This window comes from Erigeron canadensis, chromosome 1, assembly GCF_010389155.1.
Source record: "Erigeron canadensis isolate Cc75 chromosome 1, C_canadensis_v1, whole genome shotgun sequence".
Lineage (NCBI taxonomy): Eukaryota > Viridiplantae > Streptophyta > Magnoliopsida > Asterales > Asteraceae > Erigeron > Erigeron canadensis.
In genome coordinates, this window is record NC_057761.1 from 51,385,814 (window position 1) to 51,402,341 (window position 16,528).

General features: G+C 36.2%; 1 protein-coding gene, 1 long non-coding RNA gene and 1 other non-coding gene across 3 annotated transcripts; 2 read left to right on the forward strand and 1 right to left on the reverse strand.

Moving 5' to 3' along the window:
• The first annotated feature begins 11,290 nt into the window (after window positions 1-11,290).
• Window positions 11,291-13,794, forward strand: LOC122606812. The gene is made up of 4 exons (XR_006324996.1): window positions 11,291-11,558; window positions 11,925-12,017; window positions 12,581-13,122; window positions 13,290-13,794. It is a non-coding gene; the product is annotated as an uncharacterized LOC122606812 (long non-coding RNA).
• LOC122586203 lies at window positions 11,879-11,982 on the reverse strand. Its single transcript, XR_006321909.1, has one exon. It is a non-coding gene; the product is annotated as a U6 spliceosomal RNA (small nuclear RNA).
• A 1,591-nt stretch (window positions 13,795-15,385) lies between the features above and the next one.
• LOC122594508 lies at window positions 15,386-16,511 on the forward strand. The gene is made up of 3 exons (XM_043766957.1): window positions 15,386-15,433; window positions 15,497-16,017; window positions 16,116-16,511. Exons 1-3 carry the CDS (start codon window positions 15,386-15,388, stop codon window positions 16,123-16,125), a joined length of 579 nt encoding a protein of 192 aa, XP_043622892.1. The 3' UTR covers window positions 16,126-16,511.
• The last annotated feature ends 17 nt before the right edge of the window (window positions 16,512-16,528 follow it).

Genomic DNA, 16,528 nt, shown 5'->3' on the forward strand with positions numbered 1-16,528 from the left:
GATGATGAAAAAGGTAAGTTAATGACTGTGTTGAAGGCTCATAAAATAGCCTTTGCTTGGCGTACAACTGACATACCCGGAATTAGCCCTGAATTTTGCAAACATAAGATTAATTTGCATGAAAATTTCAAACCGAGTGTTCAAAGACAAAGGAGGCTAAATCCGAATATAAAAGATGTTGTTAAGAAAGAGATAATAAAACTTTTAGATGCTGGAATTATTTATCCTATCTCTGACAGTCTATGGGTAAGTCCGGTCCATTGTGTACCGAAGAAAGGGGGGATGACTGTTGTCACTAATGAACATAATGAACTTGTACCTACTAGGACGGTTACCGGGTGGCGGGTGTGTATTGATTATCATAAATTGAATGATGCAACCCGTAAAGACCATTTTCTCTTACCTTTCATTGACTAAATGCTCGAACGGTTAGCCGGAAACGAGTATTTTTGCTTTCTTGATGGTTTCTCCGGGTACTTTCAAATACCCATTGACACCAATGATCAAGAAAAGACGACCTTTACATGTCCCTTTGGCACGTATGCTTATCGTAAGATGTCATTTGGATTGTGTAATGCTCCCGCCACCTTCCAAAGGTGCATGATCGCAATATTCCAAGACATGTTGGAGACATCTATGGAGGTTTTCATGGATGACTTCTCGGTCTTTGGTGATTCTTTTGACAAGTGTCTTTCCAACTTGGATAAGATGCTTGAGCGATGTGAGCAGGCACACCTTGTTCTTAATTGGGAGAAATGTCATTTTATGGTTAGAGAGGGAATTGTGTTAGGTCATAAGGTGTCTAGTTTGGGGATTGAGGTAGATAAGGCTAAAATTGATGTTATTGCTAAATTACCTCCACCAACTAATGTAAAGGGCGTTAGGAGTTTCTTAGGTCATGCCAGGTTTTACCGTAGGTTTATTAAAGACTTTTTTAAGATAACCCGACCTATGAGTCGTTTGCTTGAAAAAGATGTGCCTTTTGAGTTTAATTCGGATTGTGTAAAGGCATTTGAATTGTTAAAAGATTGTTTGACTCACTCACCCATTATGGTTTCTCCTGACTGGTCTCAACCTTTTGAATTAATGTGTGATGCGAGTGATTTTTGCAGTTGGAGTTGTTTTAGGGCAACGAGAAGGTAATCGTTTTCGTCCTATTTACTTTGCTAGCAAGACTCTTAATAGTTCTCAACAAAATTACACTACTACTGAAAAAGAGTTGCTTGCTGTTGTGTATGCATTTGATAAGTTTAGGTCGTATTTGGTGCTTAGTAAGACCATTGTTTTACCGATCATTCAGCCCTTAAGTACTTGTTTGCTAAACAAGATGCTAAACCTCGTCTCATACGTTGGGTCTTGCTTTTACAAGAGTTTGACATAGAGATAAAGGATAAGAAAGGGGCTGAAAATTTGGCGGCCGATCACTTAAGTAGATTAGAGGATCCTCACCGTGAGGAACCAAAGGGAAATGATATTGATGATACCTTCCCGGATGAGTCTTTGATAAGTATTGTATCTAATGTTCCATGGTATGCAGATTTTGCTAATTATCTTGTTGCAGGGGTACTTCCAAAGGGATGGACAAATCAACAAAGGAAAAAGTTCTTTTCCGATGTTAAGCATTATTATTGGGAAGAACCCTATATGTTTCGTGTTTGTGCAAATGGAATGATTAGAAGATGTGTTGTGGGTGGAGAGACTCGTTTGATCCTGGATGGATGTCACCGAGGGCCAACCGGTGGTCATTATGGACCTTCCGTTATGTGTCTAAATGGGCAGAGGCTAAGGCCTTGCCAACAAATGATGCAAGGGTTGTGATAGATTTTGTGAAACAATTGTTTTGTCATTTTGGTTGTCCTAAGGCCTGAATAAGTGATCGTGGAACTCATTTTGCGAATCACCAACTTGCTAAGGTGTTGGAGAGGTATGGTGTTCATCATCGTTTCTCTACTTCTTATCACCCGCAAACGAGTGGCCAAGTAGAAAATACAAATAGGGCTTTAAAACGAAATTTAGAGAAAACCATAGGTGATAATCCTAAAAATTGGTCAAAGAAATTAGATGATGCATTATGGGCTTTTAGGATCGCATTTAAGACTCCACTTGGAACTACACCTTATCGGTTGTTGTATGGGAAAACATGTCATTTGCCTTTAGAAATAGAGCATAAAGCTTATTAGGCTCTTAGGAATTGTAATATGGATTTAATTGAAAGTGGTGAGTTAAGAATGTTACAATTGAATGAGTTAGATGAGTTAAGATTGCATGCTTATGAAAATTCAAAGCTCTATAAAGAAAGGACAAAGGTTTGGCATGATCGTAGGTTAAGAAATAAAGATTTCAAAGTAGGTGATAAAGTTTTGTTGTTCATTTCAAAGTTTAAGTTGAAACAACCTAAATTGACTTCAAGATGGATGGGACCCTATGTCATTAAACATATTTATCCTTCGGGGTATGTGGAATTGTATAAGGGGAATGGGGAAACATTTATTGTCAATGGCCATAGGTTGGAGGTTTTTAATGAAGAGTCTTGTGATGAGGGAGTTGTGGTTGATCAACTTCCATTTTATGAAATTGATAAGTAATTGGGGATGTGAGTCTAGCTAACGACTCCTTAATAAATTAAGCGCTTATCGGGAGACAACCCGTGTGTTTTTATTTTAGTTTATTTCATTTTTTGTTCCTTATATTGAAAAATCCAAAAACATTTGAAAAATCAAAAAAACCAAAAAGATTTTTGTTTTGTTAGTTTAGTTATGTATATTTTTCGTTTTTATAGCTTTTAGTTGAGATGTGCAGGTTCTAAAGTGTCCAAAGGTGTTACGGTAAGTCATAACGAGCCAAGGTAAGTGCGAAAGGTAAGTTTGGTTAGTGGTGCGCCGCACTTGAGGGTGAATCAGAGAATGGATCCTTCTGAGAAGAAAATGCGCCGCACCAAGTTAAGGGGTGCGCCGCACCACCTATGTTTTTGACCAGATTGACTTAGTTTGACTTCCATTGACTTCCTGGATTGGGTTAGGATTCTTGTAGGGCCCGAAAATCTGGGAAATAAGGCTACCCATTTGAACTCTTTTCTTCCCCTGGCCACGACACAAACACACACACATAAGAGTTTTGTTTTCTTTCCTTTCAAAAGCAAAAGAATCAAGCAAACTTTCAAATCCATTCCAATTTCTCTTTTTAATTATTCATCAAGATGGTTAGGGATTGTTCTCAAAGGTAAGTGTTCTTCCATTGTCCTCCATTAATCATATCTAATTCGAAATTAAAGAGGGATTTTCAAAATTAAGGAGTTTAAAACGAAATTACTTGAATCTTTTGAATGGGTTTTGTGTTTTTCATTGATTACACTATCATTGTACTAGTAATTTCGTTTAATTTGAAGAAATTCGGATTAGGGTTCTTGAGAAATTTGGAAATAATTTTGGGGTTTTGATTATAGATAGGTTGGGATGGTATGTTGATGCTTGAATTAATGTGTAATCGTTTTAATTTTGATTAATTTCGTGTTAATTGTTTAGATTGTGATTAGGGTTCTTGAAAGTGACATATATTCGAAATAAAGAGGGAAGAATGTTTATTTGTTTATGGGAAAATCTGGAATCAATTTAAGAAGAAACGAAAATTTTTTTTGAAGCAGGTGCGCCGCACCAGTATGGGGGTGCGACGCATATCGGGGATTCAGGATACTGAAATTCAAGAAGGTGCGCCGCACCAGTAAGGGGGGTGCGCCGCACTTGGGTGTCTAAAATTTTTAACTTAGTTCGTTTTTGTTTCCCGTGACTTATGTTTGTTTGCTTTGTTGTTTTTGTTTGTTTTTGCAAAAAGGAAAGCATGTTGAAGGTTCAAGCAGTAGTGATGAGTTCGTTCCCGGGATTAGGCGTGGGTATGACTTTAGTGAACCGGACCCAAATGACAACTACCGTTATAGAGACGGTGCGCTAACTTTAAGTGCTAAGAATCATCCCGCTGAACCACATGAGTGGTTGCGTTTTCCAGGAGTGACAGGGAATGAGCGTATTCATTACTTGAACCGGCTTTAAGACCTAAGGTACAAACATGTTATGGAACCCAAAATAGTTAGTTGGGCGGATTTTGAGAAACTCAATATAAGAGACCCTGTGATGGAAATGATAACTTGTAAAAGTAGGAATGCTAATGGTGAAATCAAAACATATAAGATGTGGGAAAATGTTTTTAGTTGTGATATGACACCGGTTCGTGAGTGGTGTCTTGAGTTTTTGAGCACCATTCGGGTTGATACAAATTTAAAAAGGGAAGAATTTTATACAAGAAAGGTTATCCACTTTCGGGCAGGGGGGGGGGGGGTTCAAAGGCATTGTACGGTGCCTGAGTTTGCATATTTGACTGGGATGGTTACGGGGGCTGAATTGAATCATTGGGAAACTTATGAGTTTTTGCGTAAAGGAGTGTATGATAAGGATGTGACTGGTTTTGATAATGACAAAACAACAAAGGATTTTTGGTTTGAAATTGGTGGGAGTGGTAAGTTGGCTATGACGGTGAGCAAGGTATTGGAAATTCAGGTACCTATTTTGAAAGTTATTCACCGTATGATCACCCATTACTTTTTGGTTAGGAATGATCATAATGAGAAGGTTTCTCCCACTGATGCTTGGTTAATGAGGTTGTTTTATGAAGGGTCCCCGACTACTTTTGCTTGTGCACCGTATGTGTTAGCTAAGTATCTTGCTATACATAAGGATCGTGTTCTTGTTTGCGGGAATTTCATTTGTAAGATTTTTGTGATGTTGGGATTTGATACAAATAGGAACACAAGGAGTTTGGTTAAGGTTCCATGTAGTCGGTTTGGAATAAATGATTTGATTAGTTTTGGATTGATTTTTGAGGTGGATGGTAGAGATGTGTTTGTAGGAGATTTGCCCGAGGAGTAGAGGCCGGTAGGTAAGAGGCGTAGGGAGGATGGCCCTAGTGCTCCCAAGTTTGTAGCCGGTTCTTTTTCATCTTCTTTTGACTTGTCTGCTTTGCAGGGAGCTGTTTTTGGTTTGCAGGGATCCACGGATATGTTGCTGGATAATGCCCGGACGGCGAACAGTATGCTTCATAGAGTGCTAGATCAGCAAGAGCACTTCCGTCCAATGTGGGAGAGTGATATGTCCATTTATATATACATTCCCATATCGTTTCTAATTCGTTTTAAGCTTAATTATGAGCAAATTACATGTATATTTGATGCTTTGATGGTATTGTTAGTGGTTGCAGGCTTAGAACAGTTGAAATGGTTAGAAACAGCTTTCGGATGACTAGAAGATGCATTAGGTTGGTTCATGGACGCATACGAGTGAAGACGGAATGAAAACTACAAATTTTGGCTGAAAACAGAGCAGGTGTGTCGCACCTGGAAGATTGGTGCGGAGCATTTTCTTCTCAGAAAGTTGGAAGATGTTAGAAAGCAGGGAGGTGCGGCGCACCAACCCTATGGTGCGTCGCATATCGGGCAGAAGGATTTTTGGAAACAAAGCCAAGGTGCGTCGCACCTGATGCTTGGTGCGTCGCACCTATAGGTCGGTTTGTGAAGACTTTCTGAAAACTCTATAAATACAAGACCAAAACCCTCCCATTCGATATACGTTCACTTCCAGTCGATTTCAGGGTTTCTTGAGGCACTTTTTAGCAGCTTTTTCGTTCTCCAAGTTCTAGGGGTTGCTCAAGGGATTCAAGGCACTCAAACATCGATTTTCTTAGCTTTTCATTCTCTTTCGCACTTTGGTACAAGATGTTTACTCTTTCTTTTGCTATTTGTGATTTATTTATGATTATGTCTAGCTAAATAACTTCATCATCCACTATGATGAAGTGACACATTGAATAATGGTTGCATAATCTTTTGAATTCAAGTTGATTTGATTTAACGTTGTGTCGTAATCTTAGCTTATTAATTCTTTGTTATTTAACTCTTAATTGCGGATAGTTTTTGCATGATCTTAGTGGTAACTAGGCTGTGTAAAAGTTATTTTGATTGCTTGGTTAGAAGCGATTGTTTCTATGACGGGTACGTTAGAAAGTAATTAATAGTTAATAAGAGTTAACGGGTTAATGGTTGGGTACAATCAAGAGACACAATTGTTATCTAAATAACCAAAACAATTAGTTGACTAGGAAAGTTATGAAAGACGTCTTGGGGTACCGGTCTTAGTAATGGAACTAGTTAATTAAGGGAATTGAATAAGGTAACGAACTTGACGGGTACGGGGTGAGTCTTTGTTTAGTTCTCGGTTATTAATCAACATATTCGATCTGGTTCTTCATTTAAGTGCAACCTAAATAATGTGTTTCATGGAGTCGAAAGTGGATGATCTCCTCATCCTATTTGATATAAAACAATTTTCTTTTCGATAAATTCTTAGGAATTTATAACTCTTTCAATCAACTAACTTTTAATATAAAATCAAGATGACGTGGTGTCTTTAAAAACCAAAATCTTTTTAACTACTTAAAACTCGCTAGCTCTTTGTAGTCTCTGTGGCACGAACCTTTACTTACTTTAATCTATATTGCATGTGGAAGGGTTCACTGCCCGATTGTGTGTGGTATTCGATTCGGAGTATTTTTAAGGAATTTAATTTAACTAGATTTTCACACATCAGAGAGGCAGTATGAGCAATATCATGAGCAACAGTATGGTCAAATGGATGAGGATGAGCGCCCAGAGATCCCTACCTATACTCCTCACGAGATAGTGCCTCCGAGTCAGGGTACTTTTGATTATCTTTTTTCTTATCAGGGCTATCAGCAGGAGGCATACTCTTATAGGCCTCCCGAGTTTGATTCTGCTACTCAGACTACGGGATATGGGATGTACACCAGTGCTCCTTGATATGGGGGAGATTTCTTTAGTTATTCCACACCGGTGGGAGACGAGGCTAGAGGTCATACGGGTATGGGTACTCCTCATGTTGCTCCAGGTGATGATTGGTTTTCTGTTGGGCGTAATCCTGATGGTGCTGATAGTGTTCCATTTGTTTTCCCTTCTCCGTGATTATGATGATTTGTTGGTGATGTGATGGCGGTGCCGGTTTTCGTGGGCATTGAGTCATCGTGGTTATATGCGGTTCATCTTGGTAGTTGGATTGTTGGGACATTGCACATTTGTTTTAAGCTTGGTTTGTATTGCCTTTGTTGGCACCTAAACACTTTATTTTTTCGTATTTAGGGTAGTTTATTTGGTTTATGTAGGGTGAACAATAAGTATGGGGGGGTGGTTGGTAGTTTAATTCGACTTATGTTCTAATGCTCATTATGTTTAAGTTTGTTTTGGTTGTGTTTTATGCTTTTGGAGAGGAGTAATTCATGTGCATATGCTGGCAGTAAGTTCAGGCCCATTCATTTTTGACGGTTCTATCGAGCATACAAACATTTACCTACATCTGGCAAGTTTTCAAGATCTTTTCTTTTCTTTTGCTTTTACCTATTTCCCGTAGATTGTCTTTAGTTCATTTGTACAATGAGGGCATTGTACAACTCAAGTATGGGGGGGGGGGGGTAGGTAAATAGGAAAAAGTCGGGTGAAATTGAGACCTTTTGATGATTTTTGAGTAAATTTTTAACTTTTGATTGCTTGTCCTATAGTTTAAGTACTTTGTCATTTAAGATTTAATCATACTAGTAAGTAATTGAGCTATATTCCCCTTAGTAAAATTGTTTTAAATTGTGAAATGTGTTTTGAATGATCGTTAAGGCAAATCCATTCGGGATTGATTACATGACTAGCACACTCTACCACAAAACACCAAATATGTGAGATCCTGATTCATTTTTAGTATGATAGGTGTACGGTTTTGGTTTAGTTGCCTTGTAAATTTGTCCCTCTCATAGGCTTTTGGATCTATCCGGAAGTAAGAGTCTCTTTTAGAGCTTTGAACTATGACGTGCAAGTTTGAGGGTAATTTATTCCACTTCCGTTTATTTCTTTCTTTGATATGAGTGTGCCGGTGATTGCGTTGATTCTAGAACTTGTCTTAGTTCATCGTCCCGTAGTTTGCTAGATGATAAAGAGGTAAATTTAGGATAACCCCTTTTTCTTTGTTTATTCACCCTTTGTTTATGTTTATCATTGTTTAACCATGTTCGTATGCATGTGTTTTAGTAGCTAATCACATTGGTTAGTGAATATCCATTGTTTAAACCCTTGTTTGCACTTATTTTTAGTGCAAGATACACTTAGAAAACTTATTGAGCCTAACCTTTCGTTTGTTTTAAATCCACTTAAATGTGTAACCTATCCTCACCATACCGATAGTCGAAATCCTTGGCTGATCATTAGTTGTCTATGCTAGTTGGATGGTTTGGGGTTGTCTTGGTTGTGTCGGATTGGTGTATTCTCTATTGGGGGTAAATTGATGTCGTCATGATTATGGATCAAGTATAGATTATTCTAATTAGTAAGAGTTACGATTTGTCAACAAATTTCAAAGTTGTAAAAGGGGGAACCAATTAGACAGGGTAAAAGTAGTTCATTAAAAAGAAAAGAGAATGAAAAACAGAAAAAAAAAGAGAAAAACGAACTTGGACTGTCATTTGGTATTTCCCTCATCTTTGGCAAATCAATGTAGAGTTGGTACATAAGTTTAAACCAACAAAGTGTTCTTTGATTGATTATAATTTTCATTTGAAGTTGGCAATGTTTGTTAAAGCTAATATGGGTAAGATTTGGTGGTTAGAAGTCGTTTGAAGATGATACACCACAATGGTGTCGGTTTTAATCGGTCTATTGGGGGAAGTAGAGTTGGGAGAACGTCTTTATGGATAGATGGCAACTAGTGATATGGGTTGTGTTGGATTAGACTATATATAAAACTTTGTTAATTGTTGTGTTATTTCCTTTTAACACCAATTATATCCCAAATTTCCATACACATTGTTAATGACCCTTGTTAGCCTTTAGAATTGTACCGTACAGCCGTGTTTATTACCTCTTTTGATAGACGTTATATGGTGCTAGCGCCATGGCGACATAGGGACGATTTTATTACAAGCCTATGGTTAAAATATATGCATCACGACTTGGCTTTGAGTGATTGAAACAATATTTCAACCCAATAGTTTGTTAATTGGAGAAAAGTAGTTGAGATGTTCTTCTTTCATTTGATTAAAGTGCTTAGTCGTATTTTCGAGGCTTGTAAATCATTCAAGTATTGTCAAACATTTCGATTTTTCATTTAAAGATTAAAAATGCTTAACTATTTTTATGGTTTTGCTTCTTTTTGATTAATGTCATGTTTTGCAATTGAGAACCAAGGGAATGAATGTTTTGAAATCTGGATTTGCTTGAGGACAAGCAAAATTTAAGTATAGGGAATTTGATATGTCCATTTATATGTATATTCCCATATCGTTTTTAAGTCGTTTTAAGCTTAATTATGTGCAAATTACATGTATATTTGATGCTTTGATGGTATTGTTAGTGGTTGCAGGCTTAGAACAGGTGAAATGGTTAGAAACAGCTTTCGGATGACTACAAGATGCATTAGGATGGTTCATGGACACGTACGAGTGAAGACGGAATGAAAACTACAAGTTTTGGCTGAAAACAGAGCAGGTGCGTCGCACCTGGAAGGTTGGTGCGGAGCATTTTATTCTCAGAAAATTGGAAGATGTGAGAAAACAGGGAGGTGCGGCGCACCAACCCTATGGTGCGTCGCATATCGGGCAGAGGAATTTTTGGAAACAAGGCCAGGTGCGGCGCACCTAATGCTTGGTGCGTCGCACCTATAGGTCGGTTTGTGAAGACTTTTTGTAAACTCTATAAATACATGACCAAAACCCTCCCATTCGATATACGTTCACTTCCAGTCGATTTGAGGGTTCTTTGAGGCAATATTCAGCAGCTTTTTCATCCACCAAGATCTAAGGGTTGTTCGTGAGTTTCAAGGCATTCAAACGTCGATTTTCTTAGCTTTTCATTCTCTTTCGCACTTTGGTACAAGATGTTTACTCTTTCTTTTACTATTTGTGACTTATTTATGATTATGTCTAGCTAAATAACTTCATCATCCACTGAGATGAAGTGACACATTGAATCATGGTTGCATAATATTTTGAATTCAAGTTGATTGTTAAACGTTTTGTCGTAATCTTAATGTTTTGAGTTCTTATGCTCTTATCTACTGTTTTGTTGATAATGTATGAATGATTTAGAGGTATATAGGTTTAGGAGTACATTATTCTAGTCGATTGGGTACAATTGATAGGTGTTAACTTGTGGTAACAAACAACAATAGATAATAGAATTCAAAGTGTTAACGGTTTGGTAAAATCAATAGACAAGATTGTTTACAATAACAATACAAATTCGTCAATTTAGTAGGTCTTGATAGGGAAGGTGGTAACCGGAACTTAGGGGTCAAAAGATTGGTTAATGGGTCGGATAGGGTAATAAACTAGGTGCGCAACTAGTGAGTTCTTTGTTCTACCTCGTTATAAAATCAACAAGTGGAACTGGTTTTAACATAGATGCAACCTAAATAATGTGTGTCATGGAGTCGAAGTGGATGATCTTTTAATTCTCTTTGATATACAACAATTCTCTTTTCGATAAATTCTTCGGAATTTCTAACTCTTTCAATCAACTAACTTTTTAATATAAAAACCTAGATGACGTGTTGTCTTTAAAAACAAACTCTTTTTAGCTATTTAAAACTCGCTAGCTCTTTGTAGTCTCTGTGGAACGAACCTGGACTTACTTTAGTCTATATTGCATACAGACGGGTCCACTGCCCGATTGTGTGTGGTATTTGATTCGGAGCATTTCTAGTATTTAAATTTAACTCGATTTTCACACATCAATACTCTATGACATATCAACTCCTAATCTATCATACTCTATGACCTAGGTATCACCCCCATCATCTCACCGCCGCAACGTGCGGGTACTTGCTCTCGTCTACTTAATTGAAAAATTGATATGCAAAATATCTTTTTTTTAAACCTAAAATGAAATTTATGTCGTGGAGGGAAAACTCCCGCTTCTTAGAGCATCTCGAATGGTGTTTTTATAAAGCTTTTTTTAAGACTTGATACTATTACAAAAACCTTTTATAAAGATTTTTTATCATTGGGAGTAAAAGCTTTTTTTCCAATAACTTATAAAACTTCAAGCTTTTATATTCTCTCTTACATAATTTATTATAATTTAAAGAATTTAATACTAGTTTCAAGTTTTACCATTAGAGCAAAAGCAAAACCTTTTGGGAAAAAGCTTTTATATTGTGGATGCCCTTAGAAGGAAAATTTCCTCACTTGAATTTTTATAGGAGCAGAATTTCTATAGTCTATCAGTACGTGGAGGGAAAAATTCCCGCTCCCGCTCCCACTCCCTAAAATGAAAATTCCTTCACTTGAAGTTCTATCAAACACAACTAAACCCTAGAAATTGGTATCGCCCTTCCCTAATCATACAATTAAGAAAAATTGGATAACGGCTTCTACTCCCCCCAAATCAATAAAGTGAATAACAAAAAGCCCTGCCGTCATCTATATTGCAACAGCCGTTCTGCGATAGTGATATCATAATTTTGGTAAGCAACTCTGCACTCACTAATTCTGCATCCAGTTAATATATGCTATTGCTATAGGTGCACTTAGTATCTGTCAAATTAATATAGAAGAAAAAATTTTTATTAGAAAAAGAGACAAAGGAGATAAGATTCTGCTATTAAAAATGTAATCAACACTTGGAAAAGCATAAATTAGTTTCAACACTTAGGAGTGCAGTTTCTTTTTTCTTTATTAGTTTTCTGTGAGATTATAACCTCAGATCTGCCAAAGGCTTTTGTTAATCTTTGAAAGTTGGATGAGTTAATTAATCAAGTTATGGGATACCATGATATGATGTGCTATATTTTGGGTCTATTTCTTGATTTGTGTTTGTGATCCTTGCGCAGGGGTCATGCTAATCTTTTTGTATTCTTCCAATTTTATTGGATGTCCCCGAACAGATGCTATTAATAGCTAAGAAGATTATGAAAGTATCACCTGTATGGCTGTATCTCTAACTAAGGGCCTGTGTTTTTTTTAATTATTAAGTGACTGAATGAATAAACGTATTAAGTCAATACAGATGTTTTTTTATCTATTAAGTCAAAAACAAACAATTTTAATTCACTTAATAGGTTAAATACTTTTTAATTAAGTTTATTAAGTACTAAACAAACGACACCTTAGCTTTTGCAATATCCATGAATATTACTCGTGCGTATCCTTGAAAATGGTCATGGAATAATAGTTTCCAAAATTTAAAATGATGCTATATTGCTACGAGCAACATCCTTTCATTTTTCTTTTTCCTTTCTATAGTCACAATTATATTAGTGATATTCATCGAAGATGGTTTCCTTTTTCACATTGAAGGGTACCCATATTACTTACTGGCCTACCTTCTATTAGTGATAGACTGATGGTAAACTTAAACTTAAGTATTGTACAACATTTCTTCTGTTTTTTTGCTAATTGATTTAGATGGAAATACTAATTAGAAGTTATTTTGTTAATGTATTAACTTTGGTATGGTTAATATGGTTAATGTTTTGGACCTGTGCAGATTTTGATTCGATTGTTTTGACTTGAAAAATTGTTCTTCCTGAGTGCAACAGTTGAGAAGACCAAAACGGAAAAATCTGTTTAGATGATCCATGGAGATGGTAAAGTAATGGTCAGCTTTTTTGTCTTCTCGCTCAAATATGCTTGCTTTCATTTGCTTAAGCATGGTCACTTTGATGTTGTTGAAGTGAAGCGGTCATATTTGGGATCATTTCAAGACAAAGTTCTACCATACGTTGCCATGATTTGACACATTGTTTTTAGTCAAATTCAAAGTTTAGTAGTAAACAAAAAAACTATCTGATTATTGCCATGTATAAAGAATATATAAAATGTGTTTGAATTACTTTGATGGCCCCCCTTTCTCTCATAGTCTCATAGCAGCTAAACACTTTATCTTCTTCAAAAGCTTTATATAGTCCTGTTTTCTTCACTCTACCAATCATTTTGAATTATTTTGGGGTGTATGACCATGAAGATAGTATTCTACGATAACAGGAAATGGTTCAATTAAATCTGCTCTTCTGCCGCTTCACTGTCTTGGTAAGTGGACCGGTCTGATGCTTTCCAAATAATCAAACACTTACATTGTTACTATGTATCAAGTTTCACGTTTTGTTTTTTCTGATATTTTTACTACGCAATAAGATTTCCTGATCACTCGGCAACATCTTTTACATTTGTTAATGGCAAGTTATTGTTCGTCACAGCTGCAGGTGTAGCATCTCAATGGCTGGAACTTCTACAACAGGACAATAAAGGCCATCTTGCAGGTAGTGTTGCTTAACTTCCATGTATGTTTAGTTGCTATATTTTAAAACGATTGCTACATCTATGTGAGTAAATATTGATTGATGTTGTTGCATCTTTAAGGCATAGCAACAAATGAGTTGAAGCTGTAACTCGAACAAAACTTTCTCACTTGATATTGACTCACTTTTTTCTAACCAAGAAAGATTCTTCAGCTGCCCATTTAGCAAATAAATCACAAAATAGTATGCAGAAGGTCAGTTAGATTGCCCTTCTTCATGAGATACGTGAGGCACTTTTTTGTTTATTAGCTTTCCAGTTGATAACAGGAAAATACGTCTCTTTTTTGTTTATTAGTTTTCCATCCTCTATAATGTAACAAACTTACATGACTGCAGTTTGCAGCCAAGATAGTGTAATGTTACGGTCTTGGAGCATTTAACTATATATTGTTTATGAATTTCATAGATTCGTTTTCAACAATTAATTTTTTATAGTGATGCTATCATGTTTGTAAATCGTGTAAAAATCGTGTCTTGCGGCAATGTGTTTCTCGGCAACGCGCGAAGTCAAATTATAGTTTTATTTCCATTTTGAGAAGTTTGCAAGTTTGAGTATCACTTCCTCCCTTGACTTCTACAAAGGTGTGTGGGCTTCAACCTTAATATACTCTCCTGCGTCCTTATATAACGGATGTGTCTCATACTCAAAAAACCAGAACGGTAAGAAGAAAAGAACCACTGTTTCCAATGAGAGTCAACCGTTCTGGTCAAATCAATCTTCATATATTCAATAAGTAATGTATTAGCAACACAACTTACTCATCTTTACTTATTTTTTATTAACTTTTGTATTAAACCTCTTAGTATCTATTCACATAACTAGTTATGTATGTGTTGGTGGTGTGCTGGTATCTTCTTAATTTCTTATACTAGTAGCATGTCTTTGTTTCGTCACTTATTTTACATGATCTAATTAAAGTCATCACATGGTACCATACAATACTAATACTAACAATGAATTTCATTTTAAAACTTAACATAAAAAAACCGATTATTCATACTACAATGATCTTATTTTATGACTTAAATACCAAACATCTATCAAGTTATGTTATTATACGACTCTAAAAATTAAGGGTCCTATTATGACGGAAATTCCAAGCGTCCTTATGAGAGGACTCTCGATAATCAAGTGTCCTATTATACTACTAAATTATAGGACATCAAATACTAAACGTCCTATAATGTACTTTATAAGGACCCACATTTTAAGTGTCCTATTAAGCTATATCATAATAAGACCCCAAGCATAAATCCGTCCTATTCTATAGTTTTTTAGGACGCCTGTTTATTTGCTTGTATATAATATGGTCTCAAACACTCATTGGTCCTGTTACATAGTTTTTTAGGACACTTTTTTAATAGCGTCCTAGGAAAAGGGTCCTAAAAAGCCCATTTTGTTGTAGTGCAACCATATTTGTACGGCCTTTTGCCATGCATCAACACATGTTGGCCTATAAATATAAGACTTCTCACACTTGCAAAAATGCTTGGAACTTTGGCATTGCAACTTGTGAGATATACTCTAAGTAAACTTATAAGTATTCCCTTGTTGATTAGATCATTTGTATTTCAAGGTTGTTTAGATATTTTCACAAGTGTGATTATCTTTGTTCTGCAACAACTTTTGTATTTTGTTTATTTGAATAAATAAAATACATTGAAAAATACATCTCGACTCATTGCCATAATACTTGATTATACATAGTATTTATATAGTTTCCAGCCCTTTGTTCTCGTATTTACTTATTGTTCATATCCATATCTGGATCGTAATTCTGAACTAGTCTTTATCTATATCAGAATTACTTGCCAGTCAGGTTACTTGATATACTTGTTATTCTTGTATTATCTTGTTGCTTTTGTCTAACATCTTGTGTAGGGGACTCACAGTAAACATGCCAAAAAAAAAATACTAATATCATAAGTTTGAACTATATTTTTTTTTTCTTTCACTATACATTTTCTAATAATTTGACGTATATTTTTTTGCGATGTATGATGCATATATCAGCTTAAATTTTTTTCCGGTCACCAACCGGGTATTAATCTAGTTAAACATGTTAAGACAGGTTATTGTTAATTGCATGTTTAATTTATTATAGAAAAAACCCTTCATCCTTAGGGGTGGATTCAGTGTTATAGATGTTGAGAATTCTACAGCAATTGAGGTCGCATCTTTCAAGGCTCTCAAAGGCAACAGGTTGTCAATAAGACTTAAAGCCTTGGGAGAAGCAACATGGTCTGTGGCTGTGAAGAGAAAGTTTAGTGACTTGTCCGGGAGTCAAATTGACCCAAGTCAAGAAGATAACACGCCAAATCTCCTCACCAACATCAACAAGGAGGCATATCTTGATGATGGTGATGCTGAAGACTATTTTGATCTAATCATAGTAGCATATTTTAAAGAAGATATGGCTCTGTTCCTCCTACCAAGCTCATCCTTACTTGCAGATGCGATGGAGAAAATAAACGAGGAGTTTAGCCTGGATCAGGGGACTTACACTCTCAAGTACGAATCTTTTGAGGGGAGATGGCCAAAGCTTTACAATGATAGACGATTTACAATTTGCAAGGAAGTTTGGAGACAGAACCTGAAGGATCATATTAAACTGCGGGTTGAGAAGTAAGGATATATATATATATATATATATAATATATATATATATATATATATAAAGGAAACTCTCTCTCTATATATATCTACATATATATAGACATTAGGGACCATTAGGGACATGGAACCTACACATGTGTAAGTCGTGGTGGTCGCCCGAGGATCATGGTGGTGGTCATGGTGGTTGTATGACTTACATGTGTGTCATGGTGGCGGTGGTCGCCGTCGCCGGAGGATCACGGTGGTGGTCGGAGATGGTGGCGGTGGTGGTGGTCGGAGATGATGAAAAATGAATGAGAATTGTCCCTAACGGTCCTAAAATAGGTAGTCCATAATTTAACTTTCCCTAATATATATAATTATATATTTAGTGAGTAAAATTTGTGAACTTCACTAGAAAGGCATCCATGGTGAATTATATTGGCATCCGAATTATACTACCTGCATAGAGTTTTCATGTCTTGCTTTTCACGAGTTTATTGTTATATATGCTCCTTTACGTATCAAAATGCTTGTTTAA

What these genes read in the sequence shown, in the direction of transcription:
- LOC122594508 (XM_043766957.1), top strand. Translation starts at nt 15,386, where the DNA reads ATGTATGATGCATATATCAGCTTAAATTTTTTTCCGGTCACCAACCGG. An exon ending in TTTTTCCGGTCACCAACCGG is followed by an intron (nt 15,434 to 15,496) that starts GTATTAATCTAG and finishes AATTTATTATAG; the next exon opens with AAAAAACCCTTCATCCTTAG.